The 16606-nt window shown below is 60.1% G+C and overlaps 1 protein-coding gene across 1 annotated transcript; it reads left to right on the forward strand.

The window, feature by feature from the left end:
• The first annotated feature begins 5946 nt into the window (after nt 1-5946).
• On the forward strand, nt 5947-16606 carry CAPN10 (calpain 10). Its single transcript, XM_012755717.2, has 12 exons — nt 5947-6254; nt 8704-8835; nt 9503-9699; nt 10309-10526; nt 12135-12276; nt 12697-12863; nt 13048-13328; nt 13650-13852; nt 13995-14256; nt 15524-15723; nt 15950-15995; nt 16209-16606. The coding sequence occupies exons 1-12, from the start codon at nt 6108-6110 to the stop codon at nt 16236-16238; spliced, it is 2025 nt and encodes a 674-aa protein (XP_012611171.2). The 5' UTR covers nt 5947-6107; the 3' UTR covers nt 16239-16606.

Here is a 16606-nt window from a genome sequence, read left to right on the forward strand (position 1 = left end):
AAACGCTCTCCCCTCCTCTTGGGTTGCGGGAAAGACTGAGAGAGGGTCCAGTTCCAGCCCTGCCTGGGAGACTCCTTCCGCTGGAACCTTCAGGCCGGCAACGGGAGAAACCCAAGCTTCCAGGACCCCAACCCCCGCGCCCCACCTGCGACAACTCCACCGAAGGGCTCTTCTGTGGAAGAGCAGTGGCCACCCCCAGAGGCCAGGACCTTGACTGTGACTAAGCAGCCCTGCAGCCCGACTGTGACCAGCACTGACATTCCCCGAAAGCCCCGGGCCATGACCTTCACTGACCACCTTCACAGCCCAAGACGGTGACTGTCACTGACCATCCCAGAGACCCCAAGATCATGAGCTTCCCTGACCACACCCCAAGGACCATGGCCTTCACTGACCACCCTCTAAGACCATGACCTTCGCTGACTGCCCTCCAAGATCATGACCTTCCCTGACCACACCCCAATACCATGACCTTCACTTACCCTTCCCCAAGGACCGTGACCTTCACTTGACCACTCCCCACTGACCACTCCCTGCAGCCCAGGACTAGCCACAAGCTTTACATCCAGTTTCTCTTTTAATCCTTGAAACTGTCCAGTTGGCAGTATGAAGGGGTTTGTAGGTGAGGAAACAGGCTCAGAGAACATTCAGGAAACCTGCTCAGCAGGACCAGGTGATCTTTGCTCAGGTCATCTTACACTGCTGTGGACTATGCAGCCCCTAGGCCTGCTGCCCTGGAGATGCCTCTTGGACCCACTGGAGTGGGCCGGATCCCCCGACACTCTCCTGCTTGGAGGGGCAGTTAGCTCCAGGAAGTGCGTGGTGGCAGCTGGTCCTGCAGGCCCAGGGACTTGCTAAGGAGGAGACCTCATGGTGAAGCCAGTACCTGACTTCCACTTGCCCAGGCCCTTCTTGAGAACCCCAGACATAAGGCCCTGCTCTGAGGGACAGGTGCCCTGCTGCCCACAGACCCAGGGCACCAGACCTGCCCTGCTGGGGGTGGCAGGTCTGGGCTGTTTGTGGGCCTAAGCAGCCCTGCGTTTCAGACCTGTAAACATTAACTGTGAATGTGCCCAACCCTAGCATACAACAAGGTGTTCTGAACACTGTTCTTTGGCCCCTGAGCTTCCTAGCGTGGCAGGGCCTGAGGGGAGTCTGTGCCTTCCAGTCCTGCAGGGCCTGCAGGCTCTCCCCACTGGCACCACCCTTCCAGCACCCTCACCTCTCTCTTTCTAACAGGACTTGCCACCAAATGCCTCTTAAGAACCAAACCTCTCCCCTTCTCCACTGCTGGCACAAAGTCTAAGCCTCTGGGCTTGCTCTCGCTGGCCCCAGCTTCAAGGATGTTTTGGAGCCCACCACAGAGCAAGTGACCTTTCAAAATGGTAACGTCCCACCTCTTTTCACTCACCCATGGAGCCCCAGATGGTTTCTCACCTCTGGGCCTGCACACCGGCCCTCCCTGGAGGATGTGACTGCTCCCTCCCGGCCTTCCACGGCTCCCGGACTGAGTGCTGCATCTTGCGCGTGCCATGCCCTCATCTCAGCCCTGGGGACTTTGGTAGTCTTTTTTTTTTTTTCGAGACAGAGTCTCACTCTGTTGCCCAGGCTAGAGTGAGTGCCATGGCGTCAGCCTAGCTCACAGCAACCTCAAACTCCTGGGCTCAAGCGATCCTCCTGCCTCAGCCTCCTGAGTAGCCGGGACTACAGGCATGCGCCACTATGCCTGGCTGATTTTTTTCTATATATATTAGTTGGCCAATTAATTTCTTTCTATTTATAGTAGAGATGGGGTCTCGCTCTTGCTCAGGCTGGTTTTGAACTCCTGACCTCGAGCAATCCGCCCATCTCAGCCTCCCAGAGTGTTAGGATTACAGGCGTGAGCCACCACGCCCAGCCTACTTTGGTAGTCTTAAGACATGGCCACGAATTCTTTGATACTTTCTCCCTCAAAAGGTGGAGCTTAAGTTCCCTCTACTTGAGCACAGGCTGGACTTAGCGACTTGGTTCTGATGAGTGGAACACGGTTGGAATGAGGAAGCACACCATCCGAGGTGAGAATAAAATGTACTATGGCTCCTGCTTCCCCCTCCTTTTGGATCACTTGCTCTGGGAGAAACCAGCGGCCACGTTGTGAGGATCCTCAAGTAGCCTTGTGGAGGTCCACGTGGAGAGGAAGTCATGCTTCATGTGAATTTGGAAGCGGATCTTCCAGACCCAGCCAGGCCTTCAGATGACTCCAGCTCTGGCTCTACACTTGGGCTGCAATCTCCCAAGAGACACTGAGCCAGCACTACTTTAAGATCTGCTCCCAAATTCCTTCCCCACAGAAGCTGTGAGATAATGTTGGTTGCCTTCAGCCACTAAGTTTGGGGTAGATAATTAATACAGTGACAGCAAGTCTGTCTTGCTGCAGCGTAAGATCCAACTGAAAATCACTCCAACGATAAAATTAAATCTAGTACCCTATGTCCAGAAGTCCCAAGGTGGGGTGGCTCTCGGCCTTCCCAATTCACAGGCTCAGTGATATGGCCAGAGACCCAGGTTCTTTCTATTTCTGCTGAGTTTTTGGCATGTTGGCCTCTGTCCTCTGGCTTGTCCCATGTGGTCGTTACACGCTGTGAAGCCAGTTATAGCAGTGTATAGTACTGTGTTCCCACATGCTGGCCTGCAAAGACTGGAAGAGAACAACCTGCCCTGGCATCTTACACAGACTGAGGAAACCCCCCTAGAGCCCCAGGCTGCTTTCCGTGCCTCACTGCCCAGAGATGGGCATGTGACCCTAAGATTCTACTCTGACACTGGGGCTGAGAAGTCAGACTCTCCAGATGACTTTAGCTGCCAGAAACTGAACAAAATCAAAAACCAAGGGTTCCTGTTGATAGAAAGCAGGCAGTGGCTGTGTGGTGATCTCCGGCAGGACGTGGCAGTCCGCCAAACCGACAGTGCCCACAGCCCAGTACACCTCCCTCGGTCTCCCTCAGCTGTGGCTGCACAGCCCCCGTTGGGGCTCCTCAGCACACCCCTTCCTGAGCTGGATTAGCTGCCTGCTTCCCTTCTCACCCCCACCTCACTCCAATTTTTCAAGTTTGGAATTTTTGGGCAAGGCACTGATGTTTTAATCTGTTTCCATGAGAACGCAATGACCAGCACAGGAAGTGCCCAGTTATTGCCCCTTGACCAAACAGAGATATGAGGTTCAGGAGAGACCACCTTGGCTTGTGATGTCAGGGAACATTGCCTTAAAAGACAAGGGCAGTCCTCTGTGCAGAACAAGTGGGTAGGCAGGAGAGAGGAGGCAGGCAGGGTTGCTTCCAAAGGGCCCCTTAGCACTCATGGACTTGGGGAAGTGGTTAGACGTGTTTCTGACAGTCCACTGGCCAGGAGTGGGGTCACTAGAGGAACTAGTCCTGCCTGAGGGACCCTCATCCTCCTATAACCCTCAAACCCTGAGGCTCTGAGACTTTAATTATAGTGCCTCCGTCCAGGAGCCCGCATCTAAGACCAGGGCTGGGAACTAGCTATCTTCTTATCCCACCAGCCCAAGCTGCTTCCAAATCCTCCTGACATCCCAGGAGCCAGAGACCCCACTACAGGCAGGGCTGGGGATGGGCCCTGGAGGGAGAAGGGAATGCCTTCTTAATCGGCTGAGGGAGCATCTCTGCACTCTGGGACAGTGGAAGGGACCACACGGGCACTCAGGGTGTCTTAGTGCATTCTGTGCTGCTATAACAGAATTCTCTTAGGCTCAGTAATTTATGTAGAAAAGAGGTTTATATGGTTCATGATTATGGTGCCAAGTTCAAGATTGGGCAGCTGCATCTGGTGAGGGCCTCATGCTGCTTCGGTTCATGGCAGAGAGTAGAAGGAGAGTGGGCGTATGCAGAGATGGCAGGAGAGGAAGGGAAAGGGAGAAACCCATGAAGCCAGACTTTTCAACCCACTTTTGGGGGAACTCACTCACCCTCTCCACAGGGCATTAATCTGTTCATGCAGGATCCACCCACATTACCCAAACTCCTCCTACTAGGCATCAACTCCCAGCATTGCACATTGGGGATCAAGTTTCAACATGCGTCTTGGCAGAAATAAACCATATCCAATCCATGGCATGTAGTTAAGGGTGGGGCAGGCGGACAGGGAGCTGCACTACGCCATCTCCGGCTGAAACACCAGTAGTGCTGGTCCCTCACCCATCCCTGCAGGCCTGGGCTACTGCCTATGCAGCACCCACTGTCTCCTGGCCCTTTCCAGATTCTGGGAATATGGCTCCAGGCATGGGCCCTGCCCTAAACATGGATGACAGGGAACACACACACAAGCTGCTGGCTCTCCAGAGCTTGTCAGCCTGGGTAAGTGACATGGTAAAGGCCCTGATGGAGAGTCTGCACCCTGGGCTAGCCCCAGCTCTGCTGCCCACCCATATATGTCACCTGGACAAACCAGCTGCCCAGCACCCAAGACAGAGAAAAAAACTTGCTTATTGCTCCTCCAAGACCCCTAGGTGCAGCAGAGCCCAGGGCCTTCCCAACTCCTTTCAGCTATGGTGCAGCTGCCAGCCTGCCAAGGAGTCAGAAACAGTTTCTGGAAGAGTCAGCACCAAGAGGATGCTGAGTGGGCATGAAGCATCCCAGAGAAGTGTTGACTATGTGGTCACTTGCTTTTCTAGAACTGCAACTAGGAGTACCCTGACCCCAAACTAAGGGGCTGGGGCCTGGTGGAATCCAAATAGCACAGTGTCACGCCACCTGAACAACTTCTACTCACACAGGCCCTGTCTGGCCTCTCAGAGGAAGGAGCTGCAGCCGTTACAGGAACCTGGGGCTCCCAAACCAGGTTTAGTTTCTCTTCCAGCAGTAGGGACTTTTCACACCTGACGGCAAGAAATATGGCTTCTGCTTAACCATCCTTCATATCCTGAGGTCTAGTAAAAGTGGCTAGAAGAGGCAAAAGGCGTAACAGGTAGCAAACAGCTGTCACTAGAAGGGCTGGAGTCCCCTTCTCTCCTGTCCGACCGTCTGTAAAGACTCTAGCCTCAGTGAAGCAGGCTTGGAGGGGCAGGCAGAGAAGAAGCCTCTGGCTAGCCCAACTCCTTGCTGGGAATGGAGGACAGATTCCTGCATCAAAGGTGAATCCTGGAGCAAGCCCCGAGATCACTGTCCTCACCTCCCCATGGCAATAAGTGGCCCTGAACTGTGACTGTGAGTCCAGGAGGTCACTCCCCAGCCACCAGGTCCAGATGTCCAGCCATCTAGGGACAAAATGCTTGGCGGGACGCTCCAGCCTCACCCCTTGTCCCTGCTTAAGACACAAGAGCTTCCGATCTGAAATAGCCTCTCGACAAAGCCGGGTCCCTGAAAGCCCGACCCCGGCGACGCGGCCCGCTCAAGCCTCTCCCAAACACAACCACGAGAGCTGCGGGCACTGGGTCTGTCCTTGACGGCTCGCAACTCTCCTTCCCAAGCGAACCTCTCCTTCGTTTCCCCCAACAACCCGCCGCCACGAGCTCCGCCGCGGACTGGCAGGCAGATGCCGGAAGAAGAGACGCATTCTGGGAAGGAGAGACGCATTCTGGGAGTGGCGCTGCATGCTGGGACCTGTAGTCTGCGGCGCGACCGCGGCCGAGGCGGCCTCCCACATTCCGGTAGCTCCAAGAACCCGCAAGTCCAAGCGGCCCCGACCCCCCGGCCCGAGCCGAAGCATCCAGAGAGCAAAATGCCTGCCGGCCCTCCGAGCAGGAGCCCTGCCTGCGACAGTTCCCAGTCGTGCCGGCTCCGGATGCAGAAATACAGCAGGCGCGACGGCGCGGCCTCGCGAGAGCCGAGCTCAGGGACCCCGCCCCCGTGGGGCTTTGGCAGCCCGGCTTGCTCCTCCCAACGCTCGAGTGCGATTGGGCCGCTGTGTCATGTGATCCGAAGCGACGCTCCAGGTTGGCTGCAGCTTGGTTACCTGGGCGACGGAGCGGGCTGGCGCCCTGGCTGGATCGGTACCCGCAGGTGCCGGCGGGCTGGACGGCCAGGTCGGGCGGGGGCCGGGCGCGCTCGCGCTCCCTCCGGGGCCGCCACCCTGCGTCCGCCGGCTGCAGATGGGCGCCCGGGGCGTCGAAGATGCGGGCGGGCCGGGGCGAGACGCCGGCGCCGGCCAGGGAGCTCTTCCGGGACGCCGCCTTCCCCGCCTCGGACTCCTCGCTCTTCTCCAACCTGTCCACGCCGCTGGCCCAGTTCCGGGAGGACATCACGTGGCGGCGGCCCCAGGTGGGGCGCGGGGCGCGGGCCCTGCCGTTATCCTCGGAAGCGGGCTCGGGTGGCGCCCGCCGCCCCTCGGAGCCCCTTCTCCAGCCCGTTCGGTGCGAGCGGGACTTCCGGCCGACCATCCGTGGGCTCCACCTGCGGGAGCTCCGGCAGAGCGAGTGCGGCTTCTCGGCAGAGACACGAACCGCGCCGCCCCCTCTCCTGTTCCGGAGAGCTCTGGCCGCACCTGGTTTCGGGTCAGGGCGCGGCGACCCTGCCCTGCCGCTCCTGCTCGCCATGTGTGCTGTCGCTGGCAGTGAGGGCCTCTCCTGCCCTTCTGGATGGCCAGGCTGAGCGCTCAGAGCAAAGCGGGGTAGAATTTCAGTTTGGGACTCTGCACCTGCATTTCCAGTCGTAAACGTTTTTAAATGGCAACACAAAGGGATGCCCTGGCCCAGTGCTGCGTTGATATTTTTAGAAATGGTTTGTCTGTTGATTGAGACTGCCCAGGAACACCCTTCCCCTAAGTGGGTGCAGTCTTTGTGGAGACACCTGGGTGGCCACCAGCCTCTGAGCAGAGCGGAACTTCCTGGCTGGTTCTGGCATCTGAGGTGGCTTTAACTGGCGACTTGGTTTCCTTGGGCAACTGGCAGAGAGCCCAGGAGGAGGCAAGGGTCAGAGCCTGAAGAGCCTTTGGGCCATGGCATTGGAATTTGGGTTTTATTTGAAAAATGGGTTTTTGGTGCAATTAGAAGTTAGTATAAGGTTTCAGTAGAGAATTGATTCTATTGAATTTATTTATTTGCTTTGTTTTTGTTTGTTTATTTACTTAAGAGACAGGGTCTCACTGTGTCACCCAGGCACAGTGCAGTGGCTGGATTACAGCTTAAGCGATCCTCCTGCCTCAACCTCCTGAGTAGCTGGGACTACAGACGCTTGCCACCATGCCCGGCTAATTTTTAAAGAATTCTTTTGTAGAGACGGGGTCCTGCTGTTGCCGAGGCTGTTCTTGAATTCCTGGCCGCAAGCAATCCTTCACCTCAGCCTCCCAAAGTGCTGGGATTACAGGCCTGACCCACCTCACCCAGCCTTGGTTCTGTGTTTTAAGAAGCTCACTCTTGCTGCTGGGTGGGAAGTGAAGTGTCGGGGCAAGAGTGCAGTGGTCCTGGAGAAAGACGAAGGGGGCCTAGGTTAGTGTGACAAGCTTTAGGGTGTGGATTTGGAGAGATGGAGTTGAGGAAGACTTTGGAGGGGGATTGAAGGAGAAGGTGAGGATAACAGAGGAGTTAAGTGTGGCTTCTGGATTTCTAGCCTGAGCACCTGGGTGGATGGCAGCCCAGACAGAGCCTGGGGTGATCTGGAGTTGGGCTTTGCTCTCACATGTTGAGGTGGAGCTGTCAGGAAGGCAGGTGGATGTGGGAGTGGAGGGCTCAGCAAGATCTGGGCTACAGGCATCTGTCTGGAGTTGGAGTGTCATAGGTGGCTTATAGTCCAAGGCCTGGGAGGGTGTGCAGGAGGAAGTACCAGCAGAGAAGAAGGGGGGCTCAAGACTGAACCTTGAGGAACCCTAACTTTTCTTGAGTTCAGGCAGGTGTCCTGACAGGTAGACTTGAGAAGCAGTGGGCAGTGAGGTGAGAGGACAGCCAGGTGCATGTGGCATCATGGAGTCCAAGAAGGGACCACTGTGTGTGTGTGGGGGGGGCACAGTTAGCTGTTCTGAATGCCGCCGAGTAGTCGGGAAGGACAAGGGCAGAGAGCTGCCCATGGGAGGGGCAGCAGCTCCTTCAAATAGGTTGTTGATGAGAGGGAGCCTGGGAGAGAATGTGGTGTGGAATGACGTCTTGAAGAAGACGGGCGATTCTCTCTCCTGCCTTTATGCTAGTGGGATCCTCTCTGGAGGTGGGAGGGACAGAGTCGTGGCGGGAGTGCAGTCTCTGGGCGGCAGAAGGGGCGCAGGGCCAGTGGCTTCTGGTGAAGCAGAAGCCAGACAGGCAGCTCAGAGGCGTGGGCAAGGGGAGCTGGATTGTTGGGAGGTCAGAAAGGAAGGGGAAGGTATGAAATGGTGTGGGGATGTGGGAAGTAGACCCTTCTAGAGAAACGGCAGCAGTAGGGTTTCCAGCAGAATGGAGGACCCATGTGAGATTTGCCATCTGAATTCAGAGTGAAATTGTTTCCTAAACCAACATTTAGCTGTTTCGAGAAGGAGCATGGTAGGATTCGTCGGGAGTTGGGGCTTTTGCTAATAAGGAAGGTAGACAGTGACGGGCACCCCAGAAGCTGAGCTGGATGGGGGTCTGCAGCCAGGAGGCGCTAAAGGACAGTGGCTGCCAGAAGCCAGCTGCAGCTTGTCCCCTGGTGGGCAACAGAGGTGATCAGAAGCGCCTCTCCAGTGTGTCCCCTAGATCCTTAGGTTTTAGTTTGAAAGACTAGCCATCAGCCACGATCTAACTCTGGACAATTATCTTTATTTCAGGAAATTTGTGCTGCACCCCGGCTGTTTCCAGACGAGCCGTGGGAAGGGCAGGTGAAGCAGGGGCTGCTGGGGGACTGCTGGTTCCTGTGTGCCTGCGCTGCGCTGCAGAAGGGCAGGCACCTCCTGGACCAGGTTGGCGATGGCGCAGCTTTCTCTTCTGCCCTTTCCTTCCGCCACGTCGCAGTGAGCTCCTGCACGAGCAGAGCCTTGCAGCGGCCGGGTCTCTTCTTTGCCAGGGCCTTTGCTCTAGCCTCACCATCTGTGACCCTTTTTTACACACGAGGGTGCTAAAGCAGTTGTCATTGTGTGTCTGCCTAGTAAGGGCACAGCCAGGACCCAGTCCATGCTGGTCTGAGTGCAGACCCCGAGGGAGCCCGGCAGGAGGTGCAGGTGGCTGTCGGGGGTGAGACACCAGACTCTAGCAGCAGGGGGGGGCCACCACTCCTGTGGTGACATGCTGTCTGCAGCCAGCTCTTGTCAAGAATTAGGGCACTTGTACCTGCAGAAGTCACATTTGTTTTGGATTCAGGTCAAATGCTTATTTAGGACAGTAGAACATATTTGGAGATGCTTGGCTCCCTCAGGACGGTCCTAAAATATTTAAATGAAAGGTCTGCTAACTTTGTGTCCAGTGACTGAACTTCCTATGAGCATCGACACCTAGGCGTGGAGCAGAGTCCTTTGAAAACAGCAGGGGCTGCGGAGGGGTTCGGCTGTGGTCACGCTGATGTTAGGATGCTGAAGAGCGCCAGGTGGTGCTTGTCTCATGGTCTCCTTTGCCTCTCCCTGTGTGTGGCAGGTCATCCCGCCAGGACAGCCCAGCTGGTCCGACCAGACTTACCGGGGCTCCTTCACCTGCCGAGTCTGGCAGTTTGGACACTGGGTGGAGGTGACCACAGATGACCGCCTGCCGTGCCTTGCAGGAAGACTCTGCTTCTCCCGCTGCCAGAGGGAGGATGTGTTCTGGCTGCCCTTGTTGGAAAAGGTCTACGCCAAGTACGTGTGCTGGGCCATGGCGGGGCAGGTGGGGAGCTGCCACCACCCTGGGCTGCCCCGGGAGGCTTGTCCCTGCTCGCTCTGGGCTGCGGGCCCTTTTCGGTTCTGCGGGGCCGGCGGCCTGTTGTGCGGGAGGGGCCTATTGTCCCAGACGTGGAGGTTCTGCTCATGGGCCAGCAGGAGTCTTGGCCTCCACAGAGGGAACGTGCCCTGTCCTCCTGTTCCTCTCAGACCCAGCAAGAACCACGCTTCCAGATATTTGCGTCTGAGCACCTGGGGCAGGCAGCCTCCCTGCGTGGTCACTGGCGAGGAGTGAGGCCGCCCAGGCCCACCAGTGCTTGCATATCGTGGTCCTCACTTGGGGACTGTGGCCCTCCCCACGATGTCAGTTGAATAGCCTTCCCTCTGCGGATGTGTCTGTCACCTCGCTGAGAGGCTGGGCTGGGCAGCTGTGTCCGAGGAATTGAGGAAGGCCGCCAGGGCAGTCAGTGCCGCAGTCCAGGCTGTGGATCACATGCCCTGGGACGTGCTGGAGACCACAGGGGTCAGGAGAGGCGGCAGCCGTGCCCGGGGCTGACACTCACTCTGGTCGTGGCTGTGTTCCCTCAGGGTCCATGGCTCCTACGAGCACCTGTGGGCAGGGCAGGTGGCGGATGCCCTGGTGGACCTAACTGGGGGCCTGGCAGAAAGGTGGAACCTGAAGGACTTGGCGGGAAGCAGCGGCCAGCGGGACAGGCCCGGGGGCCAGGAGCACAGGTCTTGCCACCAGCTGCTCCACCTGAAGGACCAGTGTTTGATCAGCTGCTCGGTGCTCAGCCCCAGGGCAGGTGAGGCGCGGCTCACGCGACACGTAGCTTTTTATGTGACTGTTTATGCAGCCCTGTCAGGACTAACTGGGCAGAAGGAGATTTGTCCTTGAGGGTGGTGTCCTGGGTTTGTGGCCTTTCCCTACTGTCCCCTGCTCCAGAGAGAGGGACCCTTTTTTTCCCTTGACTAGTCCTTTCCGCTGGCACGAGCAGGGACTCGTGTTCTGGTCACTGTCGCGCGCGGGTGTTGTGAGAAGCAGGCAGCGCTGAGTCGAAGCCGGGCGCATGTGTCACCCCTGGGCCAGCTGGCGACCTGGCAGGTCAAAGCTCATTCTTTACTGTAGTGATGTGTGTGTTTCTTTATTAAAGAAAGTTTGTTTATAAAAAAGAAAAACCACTTGAATATAAGCACGTGTGATTCTTCGGTGCACATTCTCAGTTTTTTCACAGACGTATTCCTTTTCCGTTCTGTATTACAGACGGCGTTTCCCACGCTATTGCGTAAGCTTCGTCAGCGTTGTGCTTCATTAGCGGACTTGCTGTCGCTCTCTCAGTCCCTTCCCTGATGTCGGATGTTTAAAGTGTTTCTGATTTTATATAATTATAAATAACATTGGCATGAACATCTTTATATTTTTTTTATATTTAGGATTATTTTTGTAATTTTGGTTAAAAAAACGTGACTATCAGACTGGAAGCTGATGACAGTCACACCCCCAGCCTGTGTGTGAGGGCTGGTGTGGGCCCTGGTCTGGGTCCCCACAGGCAGACCCGAGACGGACTCCGGAGCACAGTGGGGGTGCAGGGAGGCCGGAGGGCGTGCACTCCCCGAGCCTCCCCAGAGGAGCCAGGGCGCTGGCCTGGGAGCTCCCGGGGGCGGGCGTGGGGAGCTAGGACTAACTCCTGGCACTTGAGGCTCTGGAGAAAGGCCAGACAGAGGTGCGGCTGCTGGCGCTGGAGATGGCTGGAGCCTGCTGAGGTGGCCAGGGGCTGGGGACGTGCAGGACACCGAATGGCGGCTGCAGCGCTGCTCTAAGCAAAGCATGGCAGCCCTTCCAGGAGTTCCTTCTCTTCTTTCCAGGCCCCCGTGCCTCTCGACCCGGCACTGCTGTGCTCGGCTGTTCCATTTCTACGTCCGTGTGTCTCGAGGTCTCTGGCCAGGGTAGCTGTTTCCTCTCTGGGCCCCCAGTCCTCCCGTTTTTTCTGGTCGGATGCTGTCTCAGCGTGCCCTGCCTCCCGAGAGCTTTGCCTGTGCAGATCCCTCGGGTCCTTGGCAGTTGCAGTTGTGTCGACAGTAGCAGTCGTGGCGTGTCTGAGGACTGGCCCTGTGCTGATGGGCGCGGGCAGCGTGAGGCCCAGAGAAGGGATGACTTGTTTAGCACCAGACCCGGGTGGCAGCCGAGCCGGGCTCAGTGTGTGCGGTGCTCGCCCAGGGGGTCCCGAGCTCGCTGGGCTGCGGTTGTTGGGAAAGGGGCTCCTGTGGTCCGTGGGGGTCGGGGGCCTCCTGTGCAGCCACCGGTGGGTGGGCTGGCGCGTCTCCCAGGGAGGGAGACGAAGACCTGCGGGTCCTTGTCCGTCTGGGGGCCTCATGCTGCCCTTCCTGCTGTGACCCAGCTGCTCCTCACATAGGTGCCAGGGAGCTGGGGGAGTTTCATGCCTTCCTTGTCTCGGATCTGCGGGAGCTCCGGGCCCAGGACGGCCAGGGCATCCTCCTGCTGCGGATCCAGAACCCCTGGGGCCGGCGGTGCTGGCAGGGGCTCTGGAGAGAGGGGTGAGTGCGGGGGGCAGGTCTTGCCGTGGTCAGGAGGAGGGCCGTGACGGCCATAGGTTTCCGGGACCCGGGACCCGGGACCCATCTGGCCCACACCCTGGTCACATCCAGCTGGCAGGAAGGACAGTGCTTGGTTGTCTCTGGCAAGGCCCACTTAGTGCCTGCTTGCGGGCACCGCACTCTGTCTGGGCCGTAGACAGTTCTCGTGAGGCCTGGGCCTCCGTCCAGGGCCATGGGTACATGTCATTCTGGGCTCGGGTGGTGGCCCTGGCAGGAAGCTCCTCTGGCCAGAGAGAGAGACTCTGAAGGGTGGCCACCGCCCGGAGGGCCTGGTGCTGCAGACTCCTTTGAGCGCGGGGCTCTGGCCCACCCCGCTCTGCCTGTCAGGGAGAGTCTCCTGCTGGACACGCTTTCTTCCAGGGGTGAAGGCTGGAGCCGGGTGGACCCAGCGGAAGAGTCTGAGCTCCTGTCCCAGCTCCAGGAAGGGGAATTCTGGGTGGAGGAGGAAGAGTTCCTGAGGGAGTTTGACGAGGTCACTATTGGCTACCCAGTCACAGAGACCGGCCACCTGCAGAGTCTCTACACAGGTACGAGGGCGTGCGTGGGGAGTTGCTCCCTCCTGGAGGAAGACGGCTGGGCAGCAGCACTCTCGCCCGGCGGGGCGGCGCTCTCGCAAGGTGCTGGCTTCTCCGTCTCCGTGCCCTGCCTCAGCTCGCAGCGCGGAGCCGGCGTGAGCCGTTGCCTGGAGTGGACGCGTGCCGTTCTCACTAGGAAAGGTGCTCTGCCACACGCGGGCCCTGCCTGGGGCCTGGGTCAAGGGGCAGTCGGCAGGAGGCTGCCGGAACAACAGCGGCTTTCCCAGCAACCCCAAGTTCTGGCTGCGGGTCTCAGAACCGAGCGAGGTGTTCGTTGCCGTCCTGCAAAGACCCAGGATGTGCAGGGCAGATGGGGCAGGCCGGGCCCGGGCGCTGGTGGGTGACGACTGGACCTCATGGAGCCCCGCGAGCTTCCCGGGCAAGGACTACCAGGCCGTGGGCCTGCACATCTGGAAGGCAAGTCAGCCCGCCTCGCTCCCCCTCGGTGAGGTGGGGGCACAGAGCCCGCGGGGCTCTGGGTCCAGGAGTTGCCACACTGGGACGTGTGTGACCGCACACGTCTCCCACTCCCGGGGCTGCTGCAGGGTCAGACGCCAGCTGAGGCCCCCACAGCGAGGCTCTGACCTGAGTCTACAAGGCCGGGCCCCTCCCCAGGCCCACAGGAGGGCCCTGGGCCCGGTAGGCTCAGGCCCACCGCCCCTTTCTGAGGCAGGGAGGGCAGAACCCCCTGAGGGGCTGCGCCTCTCCACACGCTGAGCCTCCGCCCTGCGGTCGTAGGTGGAGAAGCGGCGGGTCAGCCTGCCCAGGGTCCTGTCCGCACCCCCCGTGGCCGGCACCGCGTGCCACGCGTATGACCGGGAGGTGCACCTGCACTGTGAGCTCGCCCCGGGCTACTACCTGGCCGTGCCCAGCACCTTCCTGAAGGACATGCCGGGGCAGTTCCTGCTCCGGGTCTTCTCCACCGGGCGGGTGTCCCTCAGGTGAGCGGAGCCAGTGTGGGCGTTTGCTCTCCGAGGCCACAGCCCCGGGGAAGCGCGGACCCCTCACGGGTAGGGTTCGGGTGGTTCCCCTTGGGTCGGTGAGAGTTCATGCCTGGGACACGCCGCCTGTCTCTCCTGTCAGCGCCGTCAGGGCCGCGTCCAAGAGCGCCTGCCCCGGGGCAGCCCTGCCCGCCGGGGAGTGGGGCACCGTGCAGCTGCAGGGCTGCTGGCAAGCTGGCCAGACGGCAGGGGGCAGCAGGAACTTTGCCTCCTACCCGACCAACCCCTGCCTCCCCTTCTCCGTCCCTGAGGGCTCTGGCCCACGCTGCGTCCGCGTCACTCTGCGTCAGCACTGCCAGCCCAGGGGCAGCGAGTTCCACCCCATCGGCTTCCACATCTTCCAGGCAAGCTCCTCGCCCGGGGAGGGGTCGGGGAGCCCCAGGGGATTTGCATCTTGGTCCATGTTGTCCTGGCTTAGTCATTTGGGCGCATCAGCCAGACTGGCTGGTCACGTAGACTCATCTTTAGGTTTCCCAAAGTCCGTGTTCACCGGGGTCAGCCCAGGCAGCCCTGTCCACCCGCTCTGGCTCAGAATGACTGTCTCGGGTCCATTCTCGCAGGACCCAGGGCTCTGCCGGCTGCTTTGGTGGCTGTGGCCCCAGGAAGCTACTGCAGGGAGGTCCCACCTGCGTCCCGCCCTGTGGAATGGTCACACACCCTGGAGCCCTCCGGGCACAGCACCTCTTCCCGTGCCTGTGTCACTGAGTGCTAGGCGCGGAGGGGAGGACTGAGCGGGTTGGGGGGTGCCTGCTGGGAGCCGGGAAGAAGCCGTGGCCTGGTTCATGGTGGGGAGGGCACTTCAGGTGCCCAGAAGAGCGTGTGGCCTGCGCACGGTGACTGCCCCGCGGCAGCAGCCTGCTGGGCGGGGCTGCTGAATGGACAGGCAGGGAGGGTTTGCAGGCCAGACACAAACCAGGTGGGCAAGGAGATCTGGAGGGAGCGCCCGGCCACCCCGAGGTGGGTCTGGAGCTGGCAGCTGGGGCTGTAGGAGTCTGCAGGTGGGCTCAGCCACGCCAGCAGGGGCTTGGGTCTCAGACAGCAGGCAAGAAGGACAACAGTGCCACTCCAGCCCAGGGTCACCTACAGAAGGGGGTGGGAGAGCGGGAAGGAGAGGCCGCCTGTGGAGACCTCGTGATGGGAACCTTGATGGCCGAGGAGTGGCCCCTCTGCCAGGTGTACCTGCCGGGGAGAGGAGCTCGTGCAGGTGGGTGGGTCAGCGCGTAGCCGCACCAAGGCATCTTCCCCGGCCTGCCCTGCCCTGTCGGTCCCTGGCGACCAGGCAAAGACCCTCAGCAGATCCTCCTTGCTCCAGGCCACCAGTACCCGGGGCCAAGGAGTGGCAGGGTTTTTAAATAAAGCCCCCTGGCGATCTGACGCTGCCAGGCCCACCGATGGCGCTGTCGTGAGAGTGCTGGGGCCTTGGTGAGGAGGTGGTCCCTCCTCTAGAAGGCGAGTGACTCGGGCTGAGGGCATCCAAGCAGCTGGCACGAGCTGCCAACGGAACCCCAGGCCGTGCACCCTCCACTGGGGCAGTGAGGAAGGGGAGCGGCCTCTGGGCTGTGTGTGCCCCATCCCACGCAGGCCCCCCATGTGCGCCTGTGCCTGTCCCAGGTGCCTGCGGGGGGTGAGAGCCCGGGTGCGGCCCCACTGCTGCTGCAGGAGCCGCTGCTGAGCTGCGTGCCCCATCGCTACGCCCAGGAGGTGAGCCGGCTTTGCCTGCTGCCGCCCGGGGCCTACCGGATCGTGCCCTCCACCTACCTGCCAGACACCGAGGGCGCCTTCACTGTGACCATAGCAACCAAAATAGACAGGTGGGGCCCGGGGCCTGGGGGTGGCCAGTGGGAGGCTGGGGCCCTGGCATCTTGGCACTCGGCTGTCCGCGCCCTGCCCTGCCCTCTCTTCACGCCGAGCTCCTCCCCATCCTGCCGGACGGAGCAGACACGCACGCCTCGTGCCCCTTCCTTGCTCTGCGCCTGGTGGGCGGTGGGCCCTGGTGCGCGGCGGGGTCTGGAAGGTGACGTGGCACTCTCTCCGCAGGCCGTCCATTCACAGCCAGGAGATGCTGGGCCAGTGCCTCCAGGAGGTGGGTTCGCTGCCCCTCGCCTGCCCGGGCGGCCTGAGGTCTGGTGGCCTCTGCTCGGGACATGAGGCCCTCGTCTCTTGCCGTGAGAGCCCTGGGCAGAGCCTCCAGCTGCCAGAGGTGCAGGGCCTACGTCCCCGTCCCGGGCACCTGGGTGGGCTGAGGAGGGGAGGGCGGCTAGTGCAGTCCCTGCCCAGACCCCGTCTGTCCTCTCAGGTCTCCGTCATGGCCGTGATGAAAACCTAGCTGGTGGCGTGTGTGCCCATTCGGCAGCCGGGGCGTCCGCACTGGCGCCGCCTCTGAGCCTCAGCGGCTGAAGCTCCAGGAATGACCACGTGCCTGGGTCCGTGCACGGCGCCGCGACCCGGGAGATGTAGCCGAGCAGGTGCAGAAGGGGCAGGTGCAGAAGGGGCAGGCACAGCCCGGTGGCCTCTGCGTCCTGCCGCCGAGACGGCAGATTCCAGGGCCGGACACTCGAGAGCGTCCCAGAATTCCTCCCACATCTCTGCTGTTGGCTCCAGATGGGGGCCTCACACCCGGCAGGTGAACACGGCAACAAACCTTGTTTGGAACTTGAGGGTGTAACTTTATAAATAAACATGAACACCAAGCCA

Source organism: Microcebus murinus, chromosome 8 (genome assembly GCF_040939455.1).
Source record: "Microcebus murinus isolate Inina chromosome 8, M.murinus_Inina_mat1.0, whole genome shotgun sequence".
NCBI classification, from domain to species: Eukaryota; Metazoa; Chordata; class Mammalia; order Primates; family Cheirogaleidae; genus Microcebus; species Microcebus murinus.